The following is an 18,867-nucleotide window of genomic DNA, read 5'->3' as shown; positions in this document are numbered from 1 at the left end:
TCTAGCATTCCCTACTTTGTCACTTGTACTAGACTGCTTTTGGAACTTTCATGTCTAGTAGTGTTAATTCCCGTGTGTGTTATCATTAAAGTGAATGTCCATGACCCCTGTCAGTGCTCAATATAGGAATCTGTGTTCTTTATTTGTGCAACTGATTGATGACTATGCCTTTAGTTTTCATTATGGAATGAACAAACACAATTAACTTTTTTTCTTCTATGGTCTTTTCATTACTTAATATATGACCAGTAATTTTGCTGCTGACTTCCCCAGAGCACTTTTTAAGATTTCCTTCCTCAATCTTGTTGAAGGCATGCATCTGAGGATATGAAATTTAGGAGTTGGGGAATTATAGAATTTTCCGTAGGGTAGCATTTTAGCAAGCTGTGTTTGCCAGTGAGGAGTTACTCCTGGTCTGTTGATAATGTGTTGATATTAGATTTTAATTACATTTTAATAATCAAAATGTGCCCCAAATCCTAAGCAATGTCTGTATAGTAGGTATATAGATAAATAATTCTCGATTTTCTCTCTTTTGGTTGGTCGGTTTGGTTTGCTGGTTGGTTGTTTTTTGTTGTTTTTTTGGGGGGTGGGGGTTGGGTCTTTTTGGTTTGTTTTTTTTGTTGTTGTTGTTGTTTTTTAATTTGAAAAGTAATAAATGAACAGATATTCATTACCACTCCAACTGTAGTAAATTCTCCCAAGGAACTTGTAAATTGATAGTTAAAAAAAACCCAACAAAACAACCAAAACTTTTCTAAACATTACCACAGTTAAAAAATCTTCCCCATCCCCTTAAAAACACTAATAATTCTTTCAAAAAATACACTAACTTACAGAAGCAAGTGCAAGTTTAATCTCCCTAGACCCACTGGATCACTCACTGGAGCTGTTCTTCCACTCAGGGTCTATGAAAACATAGTAATAAGATGGTTGACCTTGCCCAATTAAGGTAGCAGACAACCATGGATGAAGGGGCAGCTCTGACAGGGCTCTGCTTAAGGGACGTATGCTATAGTTTTGCAGTCACACTATTGTCAACAAATATTACCCCAGCTGCCAGTTCAGGAGAAACAAAGTGAAAGTGGATACCAAGAAAACAGGGAGGAAGCATGGGAGATTAATTAATTTCAAAACCACATTGAGTATGTTGGCCCTCAGGCTCATGCTCTATTGCCTCTCAGGTGCCAGCTGTATGTGACTATTTGCCTACACCTTGACAAATGGGACAACAATGATAAAAAGTTTCTCCGGTGGGCAAGCTCTTCTTCCCTCGAGGCAAGTTACTAGCCTGTTACTGAGATGTCCCAACAAATTAGACATAATTATCAGGAACCTCTTAGTCTAGGGATTAAATCAGACAGCATTGTCCTGCCAGGTTTAACAGAAATGGATGCTTATGGTATCACATTCACTTCTCTGCAGCTAGTATAGTAAAGGTACCAATTAAAGTGCTGCAAAACCACTTTCTGTGGCACTGGTTACATAGTTTCTAAAACAGTGGCAGCACAATGCTCATATATTTAAGACTGCAGTAGTATACAGCAGTTACTGACTCAGAGGCAACTGCTCTTGCAGATTTGACCCTCTCGTTATAACCTTTCCATTAGAATCTCTTTGTTATTTAGTTCTGATGTTTTACTAAGATGGTGTCTGGAAGAATACCATTTTACAAATATGCCAGTTAGTTAAATGTCAGAAACCCCGTTCCATTTAAGATAGGAAATTCCTAATTAATCCCAATTACCTCTCCACTTCATATCACAAAAAAAGAATAGAGTAAGAGCGCACATGTTAATGACTGTAACTAAGGAGAAGAAGCCAGAAATGCACTGCTGGTCAGACAGCTGAAACAAGAGGAAACGTAAGAAGGAGGAAGAGATGAGAAATTATTTATTACTATGGGTCTGGATTCTAGCTTTTTCTTTCATTACCATTGTGATGAAACCATGAAGGATGTAAAAAAAAGAAAAGAAAGGGATAAAACCAGTGGATTTTTCAGAAAATATTATTCTTCCATTATTAACTGAATTCAATGGTGATTCTGATAGGGATGACTCCTTTAAATTTTAGGAGGTCAGTTTTGATTCAGAAGGAGAAGGCTTTGGACTGAACTGATCTGAGTTCTGTCAGATTCCATTAAAAAGTTTCCCTGTATATAAAGGCAGCTATTCCTTATTTTGTAAGTATGAAATGAAAATGAACTTACAACCATTTGAGGTGATACAAAGCTTAATGAGACATAGATTTTCATATAGCCTGATTTAATCAGTTCAGGAAGATTGTTCCAAATAAATGAAGCAGTATGAAAACAATTCTTTTTGGGATATCTAGTTTGCATTTTTCTTTTTCAAAGTGGAAACTAGAAATTGTTTTTATCCTACCCAATACAGTTATAACTGGCATGAAGGTAACTATAACTTAACAGTAAATATTTTAAAGGCAATTTCTTGGATTTTTCAAGGAGAAAATGACTGAATAGGTATAAGCATAATATCATAAAGTTCAGACAAAAATCTGATTACAGCGAAATCTGAACCCCCATGCAGCAGCACAGGTACATCCTTTATCCTTCTCACAAAAAAAGATCTTTTCCAAAACAATAAAAGTGAAAAAGTGACTTATTTTTACCACAATGCCATCCTTTTAACAATTTAATAACTAATACCACACTTAATTCTGATAATTTGATTGCCCACTTCTATTTCCTGTGTTCTCACACTATATTTCAATCTTGTAAAAATCATTGCTGATGACTTCATTAACCAGTTGATATAATTCCTGCAGTATTGGTGTTACTACCCTAGAGTGGGGAATCTGCAACCAGAAAATTTCTCTTAATTTACTGGTTTATCAAAGCATTAATTTGCAGGGTGTTTTCTTCTTTCTATAATTGAGAAAGTATCTTATAGGAGACTGCAGGGATAAAAGTTCAGAAATAAAAAGGGATAATGGAAAGAAGAATTTAGATAATACTGATAAATTATTTGCCTCAGTTTGGTTGTTCCTGAAGAACCACAAGGCCCTTTAGGAGTTTAGCAAACTAGTTTCAATCCTGAAGACTCTATTTTCAGCTGTACCAAATGCAAGAAGAAGCACTACCTATTTTACAGAGGATAATAGGAGGATGATCTATGAAGAAAATTTCAAGAAAATACTAAAATTTCACTGATTTACAATTCAGGTCTTGTGAATTTGCAATGTCGTGATTCATGCCTAAATGAAAAAGGGCTTTGAAAAACAGAATTCTGAAAACTATGCACATAATCAGCACAAGAGGGAGCAGGATTGACTGTTGTATGCATTACTTTATTAATGGTATTTCTTTTAGAATAATAAAAAAAAAATCAGTTAGAGTTGGACAAATGCATTCTTTTTTATTTGGTATGTATATATGATGCGACCCATCATATGTATATATAACGTGTCATTTGTATTGCTATTACTAAGAGTTCAAGGAGGGGAAATATAATCATAGGACACTGGCCTAGGCTAAAAATAAGACAACAGAAGGCTATATGTTTTCTGTAAATAACAATTATGTGACAAATAGAAGATGGATGGAAGCAGTTCACTGGGTTTTCAGTAGTGCAGAACAGTGTGTGCAGGGACTCAACAGTGTATTCTCTGTATGTAGAAACAGGTAAGAGCTATATTGCCTTCATTATTAAATTTTAAATGATTTGTTGTTGCTGAGGTTATTTGTAGTGATTTATTCGTACAATGTGGTTAAACAGCAATATCAGCATTCTGGGGTAGTTTGCTAATGTGACATGTTTCTTCCTCTTCATCTGCACTTTAAGTTATTTTTTAATTAAGGTGGGGAAAAAATCATCTGTCACTGTCATTATGTAAAAATTTTCTTTTGGGGACTATAAAATTGGTTTTATGCTATTCTCTGAAGTATATGTTCACAAGTTCCATTGTGTTCAGAAAAATGCAAAGGAGGATCCATTCCTTGGTACATTTAAGCCTAGAAAATATACCAAAAAGGAGCTGAGCATTTGACCTTTAGCATCTGGGGAATTATGTGATTTACACTGCTATGTTTTTTACCATATTTGAAAATCGAATTCAGAGGGAGGATGAGGCAGCACCTACCCATCTCCCCTGTTCATCCACACAGCTCCTAAGGATTCATTGACTATCACTTTTTGTGTGTGTGTTTTGGTATTTCTTATAGATGTTGGAAGAGCTGGTGAGGAGATGAGTGAATATTAGAAATTAAAAGAATTATGTATCAGTGCACATATCCTTTTGACTGTGACTTGATTCATGACTGTTGAGAAGTCACTTCCTTCCATCTTCCTTAGTTTTCCCATATAAAAGTGGTGATAAGGGTACTGTCCTTGATTTAGGATCTTAGGATAACAAATACCATAGGAATAAAGGAGCAGGCCCAAGGAAGATTCATCAGTCATATTTTGTCAAGGCCATGGTGGAATTCACCAAATATTGACCTGCAGATAGATCCAGCAAAAGTCTTTAAATTTATATTAAAACACCTATCATCAAGAGAATATAAACCAGAGAGGCAGTGGGCTGAATCTTAAGTTCAGTTGTGTGCAGCCATATAAAGGCAACTCCACGACTCCGAGTACCCAGTTTTTGACAGTACAATTCCTATGACAATAACTGCATGTAAAAAGTGGTAAAGTCTGTTAGAAAAGAGTGTTTTGAAGTATAAACTAGAACTGCAGTTGCCTTTTATTTTCATTTCTATACCCAGAAGCCTGACATTTAATCCTGTTAAAGAAATATTTCTGCTACTATTAATCCTTCCTGGCATTAGGAATCAAGGTGACTGAGGTATAAAGGGACATATTTAAATTGCTTTCTTTCTCGGGAGTAAAAAAACCAAACTGAAACATACATATAAACTCCTTGAGAAATTGGTACTACTATAACTGGAGTACTACTGAATATTTGCAGCCAAATTACAGAATTTGCTTGGCAGAACTTCTGTTGATAAACGATGAGTAGAGGAACATTAGGCATGCAGCTATTTTGACTCTCTCAGATTAAAAAGGGGTTAGTGTCATTCTTATACTTGACAGAGCAATATTCTACAAATTTGGATGATTATCATCCTACTATTACTTTGGGGTTTTCTTTCAGTGAATGTCCTAGTTATGCCTTCAAAATGCATTCTCTATTGGTAACACTACAGTAGTCATAGAATTAAATTTCCATGTAATTCAGTAACCCCCCTGGGTGCAGGATTCTGGGGTTCACTGCAGGTAACACAGCTGTGGAGTCTGACTTTTCGTTGTACTCACCACTGCAGCAGACTTACAGAAGAAGTAGAGTGTGCTGAAGTAATTATCACAAAAGTGGCAGTAAAGTGTAGAGACAATCAAGTGTCATAGCACGATCAGAGAACAAGAGAAATGTAAAGTGTGAAAGAGAAAAAAGGAAAAAAAATTGCTTTAAATTCTGTTGAAAATTATGTCAGAGAAAATAATGTCCACAGATATTCTATGTAGTAATGTGTTTTCCTGAGCATTAAGTATAATAGGTAGTTAATCATTATCACAGAACTCCTGTTCATTCAAATTCTTAAGAAACAACCAACTCGTGTTGCTGGAGATTCAATACATTTCCATCATTCAAATGGTTCTAATAATATTAAGCTGTCCAAATCAGACTTTACCAGTGACTTGTTCTGCACATTTGCCCTTGCCAAGTTTTATATTTCCTGTCAATCAGTGATTACAACTGCATAGGTTTGTTTTTAATGGTTAAAATGATCAGCACTAGAGGACAAAGAATTCGAGATCTGGTCCTTTTGATCATGCTTTGCAGTCAAATCCTTTCAATGCACAATACATTAATTTTGAGGTTATTCCAGTTATTTTCATCAGCATGATCTTTTATAAGGCATGAATTTGAATTCCAGGTACATTACAGAAACTTTGGTCACTTTGTCAATAAAAAGAATAATAAAAATACACTGAGTTAGTTTGACTAGATATATTTTCTTTCAATGTTGTTAATTATATCCCACTTTTTGAACTGGATATTAGTCAAGTCTCATATCAGTCACTGAACTATTTCATCTAAGATTGAAACTGATGAATTTATAATGATGTGTGTCTTCCTGACTACCCTTTCTAATGCTAGACCAAAATTAACTCTAATTCTTATCTTTGGAAATTACTGATCATAGAAACATTTACATTGGAAAAGACCCTTAAGATCATCAAGTCCAACATCCCTATGTGCCATGTCTTGTATGTCTTCTAAATAGCTCCAGAGTTGGTTTGTGATTCAACCACTTCCCTGGACAGCCTGTTCCAATGCTTCACAACCCTTTTGCTGAAGAAATTTTTCCTAATATCCAGTCTAAACCTCCCCTGGTACAACCTGAGGCCACTGCCTCTCATCCTTTCAGTTATTGCTCGGGAAGAGACTGAAACCCACCTTGCTACAAACTCATTTCAGGTGGTTGTAGAGAGCAAGAAGGTCTCCCCTGAGCCTCCTTTTCTCCAGTGCCCTCAACTGTTCCTCATCAGACTTGTGCTCCAGGCTCTTTCCCAGTTCTGTTGCCCTTCTCTGGACACAGTCTTGCACCTCAATGTCTTTCTTGTAGTGAGAAGCCCAAAACTGAAAACAAGAATCAAGGTTCTGCCTTAATAGTGCTGAGTACAGGGGGGAAATCATTGCCCTAGTCCTACTGCTTTGACAGTGAGTGTCTCTTATTACTTATTTACACTGTTTAAATTTATTGTTCTTCAACATCTATTTTTTTTCTGCTTTTCATAGCAAATAGCATTGTATAGTGACACCTGTATTACCTGGCATGTTATAAATCGTAAAGCATCAATTTACATGAAACATTTAGGAATTTTCCACATAAATATTGATTTCAATTCTTACCTAATGATAGATGAGTATCAATAGTAGAGCTGTCGTTAAAAATCTTCTAGTTGTTTTAAAAATACTTTAAAACTTCTTATTTGTAGTTTGTCTGCCTTGTGGTTAGAGTTTTCTCTTCCCAGTGTTTGTCTTCCTTAAAAACCATTTTCAGTCATAATCACAAATGTATTTGTTTCTCCCATCAGCTTTTTTTGCCATAAATTTCTATTATTTAAACATTTTCTTTAGTTATATAAGAGAACAACGTATTGATAAAATGGCCTTATATTCTGAACTTATAACTTGTCTAAACACTTCTCTATATGAAAAGGTTACTAAGTATTTAGTATCTCAAAAGTTATTTCAAAGTATGTCAAGAAAATAAAATGGATGTTCTTCTTTTGTTGTTGTTGATTTTTTGTTTCATTTTGTTTTGTTTTGTTTGTTTTGTTTTAATAAAGGAGGGTTCATAGACAGAACTCGAGTTCTGGAAAGTTACAAAGTAAAGAAATACTAAACACTGACTTTGTAGGTAATAAGATGATAATGGGTGTTAATAAACACCCATTAGGGATTTGTCAAGAATAAATCATATAATATTTAATTTTGGTTTTTGAAAGTGTTATGACTTAGTGGAAAGAAAGGCATATTTAGCATTTGAGAATGACTTCTGCAATAGGTTACACTCAGTGCAACGCACAGAATGAAAATCCAAAAGGATCAGTGCATTGGAGAAATTGCTTTCAATGATAAACACAAAATTTACCAAAATACAGATTGCTCTATTTATTGAAGATTAAATATACAAATAGAATAAAGGGAAGCAAGTGATTATACAGTATAGAAAAATACTATTACCAAAGAAAAAAAATGGAATACTTAGTAGAATGGATAATTCAATAGTACAATTATAGGACATACTAAGAGAACTGCTACCCATGGAATATGAGTGATTATTGTTCCAATTATCAATAGTGTTAATGTCCAACTTTGGGTCCTCCATTATAAGATGTAGAAAAGCAGTAGAGATGAAAATAATAAAACTAAGCAAAGGATTCAAAATCAAGACTTCTAAAGGAAAACTTCAAGAGATTTGGCTGAACTAGCCTCAGCCTCCCAAACAGAAACCTGATATGCACGGGGATATTGTTTTTCCATTTTAGCTGTAAAAGTTTAATATAACTCTTCAATAAATTGTTTTCAGAACTTCCCATATGGTATTTTGTATAAGTAATAAACAGTATTGAAAATAAAAAGCAATTATGGGCAGATAATAAGGGAAACTGTCTAATTATCCCAGGAAAGAAATAGGTTATTCTGATGATCTCAATTTAGGAATATAATTCACTGCACATTTTTTAAGACCAGGCTGAGAATATCTGATCTTGCCTGAGGGCAAAAGAAGGGCCTGAATAAAATGTGTTTTTGATAACTTTGTGATACTTTCTGGAACACGGTTCTTTTTAAATAAAAATCTTACCCATGACAGTCAAATATACATGATAATTTAACATCTTTTCAAAGCCATATTTTTTGTTGTATGCTATGTGGTCTCTTTAAAGAGCACTTGTATAAGAAGGACATTTCATCAGTCTTTATATGTTTCAATGACTGACTGTGTTTCATATATGTTAAAGTACAAACGAGACCATATGTACACTAGTAATGACAATAATATTTGTAACCTCCAGTACAAGATCTATCCTGACAGTACATTTGCCTCTTCCAACATATTTTTAAGTTATTGGTGGTATGATTGGTTATAAAGGAGAAAACATTTGGAGATTTATCACTGTAATTGAATCTGAAGAAAGACAAATATGTGATTAGTAGAATTGTGTTTCAGGTAAGTGAGCAGTAGATATAGAGCCCCTAGAGAAGGAAATATGCAATTTCATTGTTAGCTGATAAATTGACATTATCTGTTTGTTCTATATGGGTGCATTACAATGCAACAAATAAATTAACTTCATTAAATATTTTCTTGGAGGATTAATGAGCAGTGATAATAAACCACAAAGAAATGCACCAAAATTTTGTCTGGTTGTGGTGGGAGGCTATGTTATCATTGATCTTAGCTAAAAAGAAGCCTCTTTCCTTTTGAACATGAAGTGTTCCCCATCATTAGAGATTTCATTTTGCATCCTTATTCTATGGCTAGTAAACAGAATATCCAAACAACTACTGTGATTAAAAAGGTGAAAACTGGTCTTCATATAAAATAAGGGTTTATGTTTTCAGTAGGGGAGATCTAGGACTATGTTTTTCCTGAAAATTTATTTCATTTAAACAGAATATTTCTCAATGTCATGAAAATTTCATGGTTTATAGCTATGGATAGTAAATTCAGACTGCAATCTTGAATGTACTTTTTGCTGTTTTTCTTATCAATTAAAAAAAAAATTGCACACTAGAGGAAGCAACTCCTTCAGAGTTGCTAAAACTCCCAGATTATCTCAGATTTTGGCTGTCATCAGGCATCAGTACCATTTATTCATCAAGTACTGCCATCTTGTGGAATTAGAGTAATCAAAGGAAATTCTAAATAGAGGAAGAGAAATATATTTTGCATCACAAAAAGAAGACTAAAACCAGATTTATTTCTTGTACAAACATCTTAACTCCACAGAAGGGCAATTTATGGGATGGGAGTTTGCTTTTGCCCTTGAATATGCAAAATTAAACCATGTTATGGACTGCACATTTAGGTTTTTGGTGGCCTTAAAAGAGTTTATGTGATGACCTTCTTGTTACATCTTCTCTTACACCACTGATGAAAAGGCTATCCAGAAGCCTTGTGTTGAAAGGATGAAACAAGCAATTTCTTATGAGAAAAGCCCTGAAGCAAATATGGGAAACATTCAGGCACTAACAAATACAGAAGTGAATATTTGGTGCTATCTGAATGCTTCTAGCAAATCTCTCTTTATAATACTTAAGGGGTTATTTCTTACTGACCCACAATGACAGAGAGACTTTTGTATTGCCACAGTACTGACATCTGCATCAGAATGATATCTCCAAAAGCACAGTACTCCACTAGCAAAAGTGCTGATATGTCAGTATTCCAGCTTCATCCATTATGGGAAGTACATCACATTGTGACAGTTTAGGAATTAGTGTTGTTTAACAGAGAAAATAGAACTGCAAAAATTATTTAAGAAAGATTTCCCACATTAATTCTGGCAGGAAATAGATGCTCTCTTCTTACTACTTTATCACCAAGTGACCCAGATTTTCATGTACATAACCCACTAAAAAGTGTTCAATAAAACACAGAAACAAATTGGACATTAGGAAGGCTTTCCAAATAACCTTCAGAAAAAGATATGAATCTCCTTAGAGACATTCTTCTGTAAACAAGGATGGTAATTCATAAGAAGAAATACCATTTTTGCAGTTACCAAAACTACTTTTATCGTTTTTACACCAAGACTTTGTACATGACAGAATTGAGAAGCAGAAGAATCCTTCAGCCAAAGGGAATGTCAGTTTACAACTGTTCTATAATTCATAATTTCTCTGTGTTTTTACTCTCTGTTTCTGTTTGTGTTGATGAATAGTATCTGTGTAAAAGTTTCTTTTGTGTTGGCAGTCAACTGTAATTTCCAGGAAGGGCTCTGCATCATCTTTGTGGTTTTGGCATAGGTGTCATATTAAAAATAAAATAGATGGACATAAAAATAAACTCAGCATATATTCTATAAAAATACTCTAAACTTCTGTATACTGTAGTATTCAGTTTGCTCCTGTCACTTAAACTTTTTTTCCCTATTGAAAGCAAAATGAGTACAGCATAGAAAAACCATTTACTCAGTCTTTCCTCAATAGTAGATGACTTCAGAAGATCCATATCCAAAGTAATAGCTTTCTGATTTTACAGTTTTAGTTTAGTTTAGTTATACTTTTGTAACATTGACTTTTACCTTCAAAATCTCTTGAAGGTCATCATTATTTGCTTGTCAAGCTTGAGGTGCATCTTTGGAGTTCAGCATCCTAAGAAAAAGTTAATACAATGACAACTGTATTTGTGCTTAGCCAAATGACAATGATTCTAAAATCTTTAATATAAACCTCTATAGGAAAATTCAGGCTTGAAGTTCACTAAAAACTGCAGTAAGTTGTGTACAAATAGACCTGGTGTTATCCATCTAGTCTTAGGCTTCTTGTTCTGAAATTCAAAAAGGTTCACTCAGCAGTTTACCACTTGGTAAGAGTAGGATTTCAGATAATATTTAAATACCTCTCTTCTTGTAGTTTACATGTACTCCTGTGCTGAACTGCTTTTGGATTTGTGGCATGTAACTACATTCACTGTTGTTTCAGAATGTTTTACTGTGCCTGTAGTATAGATGACAGACTTGTCTGTAGAGAGACAGCAAAGTTTTAAATATTGATTCTACATTAGTGTCTCTTCACAAGTTACTTTTTAGATGTCTTTGCAACCATTTGGGTATTCTCTTATGCACAATACTGCCAAAAGAAAAGCAAATCAACAAAAGAAAACAAAGCAAACCCCCAGTTTTTGTACCTGGCCAGCCTTTGCTAGTAATTCTGTATTTAATGAACCCTAAATTGTAATTTTGCTGGCATACGAAGTAGGAACAGAGTCACAGAATATGAACACCAATGCATGTTTCATCCTCTACTATGACTGCAAATTTAGAAGTGTGAGATATTTGCACCATGGATCAATGTCAAGGTACACCTATTTTCCCTTAATTGCAGTAATTCCGTGAACACCTTTTTTTAAAATCACTTCTGTAAGATCATCCATCTATTTCTGTCAGCTAAAAACTCTGAGGTCCCCAGATCCCAAGCCAGTTGTGGTTGTTTCTGATTGGTCTGCATAGCATATGTTAGAAATTGCATAATTTTCCTGAGATGTTTCCACTGAAGCCTGTGCATGCTGTATGGATATAACCCTCAAATTTTATTTAAGAACCTGCTGAACTCATTAACCAGACCTAACAGGAGAAAAAAAAAATCATAAAATATGTAAGGGGGCTTTCACCTGCAAAGGAAATCAAGAACTCCAGATAGATTCCAGATCTGAGCACATACAGATGCACAGTCTTTGGGTATTTTAAGGTGTATCCCCAGAATTTTGCTTTTTAGAAAGGAAAAATAGGAGTAATTCTTTCAATGTCAATGGGCTGACAATGATCAAGAAGTCAGCCACTAACACTTTTTTTCTGGGCTCCTGGCTGGAATACAGATGCTAAAGGTATGCACAAAAAAAAGGCATTAACCACAGCTTTATAGCACAAATTCTTTGAGGTTTATATTTGGCAGTTCTGTTACTTTTTTTTTCACAGGACCCTATCCAAGTACCCGTTCATCCATCACTCCATTTTTAACAGCAAAAATAATTAAGAAAGTGACAAAATGATGGTATCCCCCTGGATTCAGCACTGGCAAAGACTAAGTATTTATTTCCTTAGAGGCATAAAAATTTATTGCCTGAAATCTTTTCCTTAGTATTAATTCTAATTAATAAATGAATAATTAATTGTGTGTGGGTTTAGGTTACAAACGGAGAAAATTCTATTCTACATGAACTGCCAATGAACCCACACTGATGACTATTTTGCATTTGGTTTGAACTACTTTTAAATCAGAGCAATTAGTGAGACTGATTGCTTTCCATTTGAATTAGGAACAGGTGTCTTCAGCTAAAGACTGTGCATTTTCCTTGAACTTGGTTATTCACTATCACTTTGTAGAATTTTATGCTGCCATGAATCATATCTTCCAGATAAGACTTCATGGCAAAATGTGGCAATGAAATTTTCAGAGAGACGTATTTGGGGTTAATTAGTATTTTGCCTGAAACATAGTATAAGAGGAAGGAAAATTTGAACACTCAGAGAGCTCTCTGAGAGCCCTTAATTCCTCAGGATCCTGTGTAACCACTCAGAATTACTATTATATCCGAAAAAGATTTAAGCAAAAACTCAATATGTGCCTTTAATTCCCCATTTTGGAGTCTTCCCCTCCTGTTAGGTAAGTATATTCGGTCTTTTAACATAGCATTTTTTTACTGAGAAAATTTTCATCTGATTTCAAAACCAGACTGAACTTCTTAAAAATTAATTCAGAAGGCACTGCATCTCTACAATACTTCTTGCATTGTTTGCTTCTATTGGTTGAAAAAGCAGTTATCGTACTTTTCTCTTCCTCTCTCACCATCGTGTCAGGGGACGGTACAACACAAGGGTAGAAAGGACAAATCAGTTGGAATTTCTAATGCTTTCTATAGAGTAATAGTCAAACTGCACACCAGGCTAGAGTGTTAATGTGTTTCACACTCCTTGTACAAGAACAGCTGTATCAGTTCCTCTCCTATCATTAGGAGAAAAGCAGACAGCAAAATTTAAATTTCGAGGCGTTTCCTCTCACCCCTTTTAACCCTTTCATTTTCCAACTAACTCTATATCAAGAAAATATTTTGACTGTAGTGGGGATAAAAGTATGACAGAACCAGATCGACATACTTGAAATTACTGTCTTCCTGTTGCTGCTGAAGCTGAGAGTAGTCAGCCAAGAAATTTCAGTCTAAAAGCTTAGAACTTGCTATACCAGTGGAGCAGTTTGCATCTTAGAATGGTAGTAGGGACTTTATACACCTGGACTAACTTCGGCTTTTCTCATTTTGAAGCCAGTTCTTTGAAGACTATCAAGGGGGGAGGTTACAGAAGAAATTGCCTCATAGCCAATGTGCCAGTTTAAGTAGTGAACAATATTTTTTTAAGGTGTGAAGACAGAATGAAACAATGGAAGATAAGATTGAAAGAACAGTATGTAAAGAAGTATACATAAGGTTAGGGCTTTAAAGTCGGAATTGATGGAACTCCACATGAATAATTCCCTGCAAGGAATATTCTGATAAATCAGAATTTCATTAACTTTACTGATACTTCTAATGTTGAGATATAAATTAACCTAGGTTTTTATTAAATCATGATACAATTTCATACAGAGTAATAGGAAACAACCATTTTTTTTCTCAACTTGTTATTATGAGTATAAAGGGAAAAGTATATCATTTTTAGGTAAATAGAATGATTCATGGAATAAAAATAAGAATCAAGGACTGGATTTAATTGCCATTTTTAAAAACTACTGATTAGTTGGTAGCTTTGGTTTAAGGAATTATTCATCAATTGTAGGGATTTAAGCTGCTTAAAGGAAGGGTTCAGAAATTCTTCAGTGAAGCAGATATAAAAGGTAGAAGTGTAGGGCAGTAATGTTACCTAAAAGGTAGGCTAAAGAGTTGTTAGAATCTGGCGATTTTAACAGATATTCAGAATAAAAACTGTTTATACACACATTTGCAGAAGTCATCTATAGCTCTATAGGCAGCATCCTGATACATTTCACTGCAAATCTGAACAAGTTGAGAAAAGAATGCTTTGTATATTATTTTTGGTTTGACCTGAAAGACTATAAAAGAGAATTATATAATATTTTATTGCTGTTTTCTGAGTCTGATCTCAACTAAATCTGTCTTTCCAGGGAACTTGTGGCTGCAAAGTTTATGCCATTTTCAAAATCCCAAGGGTTGTAAAAAAATATTCTCTTCAATTCTAAAACAATCAAAAAAAAGTTTTGAAAACCTTTTACTTTTTCCCCCTAGATTGTTCAAATAAAGCTAGTGAACACTTACTTATTGTATCTATTAACATGACACAGTGTTGTTTCTGTAATTACTTTATCTTATTTTCTTTCCGTGTTCTTTTAGAGATCATCTATAGCTGGGTATTTAATGAATTCCCATCTTTTGTGGCAGAAGACAGCAGACGCTTCATCTCTCAGGAGACAGGCAATCTCTACATCTCCAAGGTGCAAACATCTGATGTTGGCAGTTATATATGCCTGGTAAAAAACACAGTGACAAATGCCAGAGTTTTGAGTCCTCCTACACCTCTGACACTGAGAAATGATGGTAAGAAAGGCCTTATTTCTGGGTACTACATGAAAGCAAAAATACCAAGCCAAAAATACTCCAATTAAGTTAAGAACCATGATTTAATTTTTTTTCAGTGTATACATGCATTTACTGTAGCAATTGGCAAAGGAAAGCTTTTCATGTGGGCAGTTTCTTTTAAGACATCAACAGTTGCGAGAATTTTTAGAACTGTGATGGCTGAGGCGCAAGCTGACAACTCCTGAAGTATTTTGTTTAGAACAGTTACTCCACCTTGCTATTCTGGTGCTGTGCCACTGACAGAGAGAGGCACCATCTCCTTTCTCAGCAATGTCTGTTTCCTTAGGGCTCAGTTCAGTGGCCTCCACCTAAGTGGCCACTGCCACGCTGAGATACTCTCAGGCACCTGAGACATCCACAAGGCACTGACAAATACCACATGGAGCATACAGGTCAGCTGCAGGATGCCAGGAGATCATTTGTGCATTTGGCTACTGTGGTTAAAGACAATTTAAAAAGTTTATATAAGTACACTGGCAACAAAAGGAGGGCTAAGGAGAGTCTCCATCCTCTGCTGGATACAGAAGGTAGCAGAATGTCAGGGGATGATGAAAAGGCTGAAGTACTTAAAGTCTTCTTGTCTTTAATACCAAAACCAGTTGTCCTCAGGACACCCAACTCCCAGAGCTGGAAGACAGTGATGTGGAGTTGAGTGAGGCCCTGGCAATCCAGGGCGGAATGGTTAGTGACCTACTATGCCAATTTGACACCCACAAGTCTATGGGCCTGGATGGGATGCACCCAACAATAATGAGGGAGCTGACAAAAGAGCTCACCAAGATACTTTCAATCATTTACCAGAAGTCCTGGTTACCCAGAGAAGTACCAGTTAACTGGAAATTAGCAAATATAAGGCCCATTTACAAGAAGAGTTGGAAGGATGATCCAGGGAACCACAGGCACGTGAGACTGACCTAGGCACTAGGGAAAGTCATGGAGCAGATCATCCTGAGTGCCATCGCACAGCATGCGTAGGACAACCGGAGTATCAGGTCAGGCCGACATGGTTTTAGGAAAGGCAGGTCCTGCTTGACCAACCTGATCTCCTTCTATCACAAGGTGGCCCAGTTAGTGGATAAGGAAAGGCTGTGGATGTTGCCTCCCTAGACTTCAGTAAAGTATTTGACACCATCTCCCATGGCATTCTCCCAGAGAAATTGGTAGCTCTTGTCTTGAACAGGTGCACGCTGGGTGAAAAACTCTAGATGGCCAAGCCCAGAGAGTGATGGTGACTGGTGCTACACTGAGTTGGCTGCCAGTCACTGGTGCAGTTCCCCAGGGTTCAGCACTGGGGCTGGTCCTTTTTAATATCTTTGTCAATGCTTTGGATGAGGGGATGAAGTGCACTCTCAGTCAGTTTAGAGATGACACCAAGGTGAGTGGGAATGTTGATCTGCTGAAAGGCAGGAAGGCCCTGCAGAGGGATCTGAATAGGTTGGATATATGGGCTGACGACATCTGCACAGTGTTCAACAAAGCCAAGTGTCGGGTTTTGTACTTGGATCACAACAATCCCAGGCAGCGGCATGGGCTGGAGGCAGAGTGGCTTGAAAGTTGCCAAGAGAAAGAGGACCTGGGAGTGCTGGTCAACAGTGGCTAAACATAAGCCAGCAGTGTGCTCAGGTGGCCAAGAAAGACAATGGCATCTTATCCTGTATTAAGGATAATGTGGCCAGCAGGGCTAGGGAAGTAATTGTCCCCCGGTACTCGACACTGAAAGGAGGCTGTAGAGAGGTGGGGGTCAGTCTCTCCTACCACATCTCAAAGGACAAGCGAAAATGGACTTAGATTACTCTAGGGGAGGTTCAGAATAGATATTTGAAAAAAAGTTTTCTCTGACAGCGTGGTTAGTCATCGGAATGTGTTGCCCAGGGAGGTGGTGGAGTCCCCATCTCTAGAAGAGTTGAAGATTCTGGATGTAACGCTTGGGGATATGGGGTGATTATCGTGGTGCTACGTTCAGTTGGACTAGATGATCTTGAAGGTCTCTTCCAACATGGATGATTTTGTGATTCTACTATCTCAGATGACACAAGACACACATAGTTGCACAACTGAACGGAGGTTGTGTTCCTTAAAACCTTACCTGTTGCTGGACTGAAGAACTGTTAAACTTCCAGGCTCCAATTCAATCTGTTGATTAAGTACAACCAAGATAAATATAACAGATTTGACTACTGTGGTAGTTAGTTACCCAGGTAGTTTTGAATTTCATCAAGGCATATAACCACAGTATTTTTTCCTGTAAATAAGTACCTAAATCTTATTATAAAAAAATTGGCTTAGTTTTTTCCCAAAGATCAAAAGAAAAAAATCTTCCACTGATACTTCTTATGGAGCACATGACATTGCAATATAAATTATATGTAGCTCTGATTCTGTTGGTATATATTTGCCTATAGAGGCAACTCTGTCATTTGCTCTTTTGCAACAAAAAATATTGCAATTTATTGCACTATAATTCATTTTTTTCTTTCATTTTCTTTAAAAAAAAAAAAGATATTTTTGAGAATAATAATTCCACAGGTGCTTATATTTTCTTTTTTTCCAAGAGGTTCCACATTTCATTATGATTTCTGGTTCTTCACAGATACATGTTAGCATATGTGAATCCATACCTACATAAATCAAAGAAAGAAAGAAAGAAAATTTTGAGAGAGAGTCTTTTGTCTTACTTGTATCTTTTTGTAGAACTAAGACTAGTCCTATGCTGGAGACACATTCCAAAAGCTGGATTTAAACACAGATGACTTAGTTTAACAAAGTAAATTAAAAGTATGTTCACCTAATTAGCATGAAATTAGGTTAATGTTTATTCATTGTAGCAAAATTAAATTTTCATCTGCATAGCATGCAGTCTCTTCAGCAAAAAGCTGCATGTTTTACTGTATCACTTCCTATTTGATTTTGCTAGTTTAGTACCTATGCTAATTATTGAGTTTCAGGTGTTTAATTTTACTGACTTAAATAGTGAACTTGATCTTTTTGATATCAACCTCTCAAAGTTAAAAAACCCAAACATTGACTGCCTTTTTAAGCAGTTTGAACTCTCAGGAAAAAAAATAATACAGAATTTTATTGTCATATTTATTATTCATATCTTGTTCTATTTATTCTTTATGAAATTTCTTCATGCTTTTGTTGGGTTCCATTTTGTGCAGAAATTAAACAGATTAATTATCCATCTTGCACTAACAATCCATAGGCACACAATATAGTGTAAGAAATGGACAGAGTAGATAAAGATAAAGGCAGCAGTTTACATCACTGAGCTAAGAACCAAAATCTATGAAGGAAAACTGCAGATTTTCTTAAATTTCAAGTGGATAGTATATACTAGCCTTCAGCAAATTTGTGTTTCATGGATGTCGCACCACTGTGATAATCCAACCTTCTGAACCATTCTGGAGTATTGGGGAAGCATTTGCACACAGATGAACAGCTCCTACACAATTTCCAAGTTTGCTGATTCATTTTTTCACAGGAATGAATTTCCACTAGGCTTCCATGCCTTAATTTTAATCTGTTGGGATTTCTGAAAAGCTCCTTTGTTGTCATATTCTTTAATATTTCTTAGTAAATTGCTTGCTTTCCTGTATGACTGTGAAAGTTTCTCAGTGAAGAAACTCCAGTTTTCTTCCTAACCTTGCAGTCTCCATAAACCTACCTTGAAAAAATAGTAAGGAAAATTCTGATTGTTACATCATATTTATGATTTCAGACATCTGCCTTGCTCTACCCCCTCCATAGAATGCAATAATATGGATCTTTTGTAAACTATCTGGGATTAAAATAAAAATCTGGGATTAATCTGGGATTAAAATAAAAAAAATCCATTAATCACACTGTACTTTTTCATTTTGATAGAAATAGCCTTGGGTTATATTGCCCTGTTCATTGACAAATATTAAAGGGTGATGACAAAATTTTTAAAATATACATCCAAAATATGGGATAACTGCCAAAAAGAAGTGTTCATCAGTTAAAGAAAATTAAAGTAATTTGTGAAGAAAGAAGAT

At 35.6% G+C, this 18,867-nt stretch overlaps 1 protein-coding gene across 5 annotated transcripts in view; it reads left to right on the top strand.

Moving 5' to 3' along the window:
• Positions 1-18,867, top strand: part of CNTN5 (contactin 5) — a 634,097-nt gene that overhangs the window by 457,968 nt on the left and 157,262 nt on the right. For all 5 annotated transcript variants that reach the window (XM_027677364.1, XM_027677365.1, XM_027677367.1 and 2 more), the window contains one exon: positions 14,603-14,806. In XM_027677364.1, the coding sequence (XP_027533165.1) occupies positions 14,603-14,806 (204 nt within the window). The remainder of the gene's footprint in view (positions 1-14,602; positions 14,807-18,867) is intronic.

Source organism: Neopelma chrysocephalum, unplaced genomic scaffold (assembly GCF_003984885.1).
Source record: "Neopelma chrysocephalum unplaced genomic scaffold, ASM398488v2 Primary Assembly neopelma1_43, whole genome shotgun sequence".
NCBI classification, from domain to species: domain Eukaryota; kingdom Metazoa; phylum Chordata; class Aves; order Passeriformes; family Pipridae; genus Neopelma; species Neopelma chrysocephalum.
The sequence above is the reverse complement of the archived record's forward strand: the minus strand, read 5'-3'. Positions and strand labels throughout refer to the sequence as shown.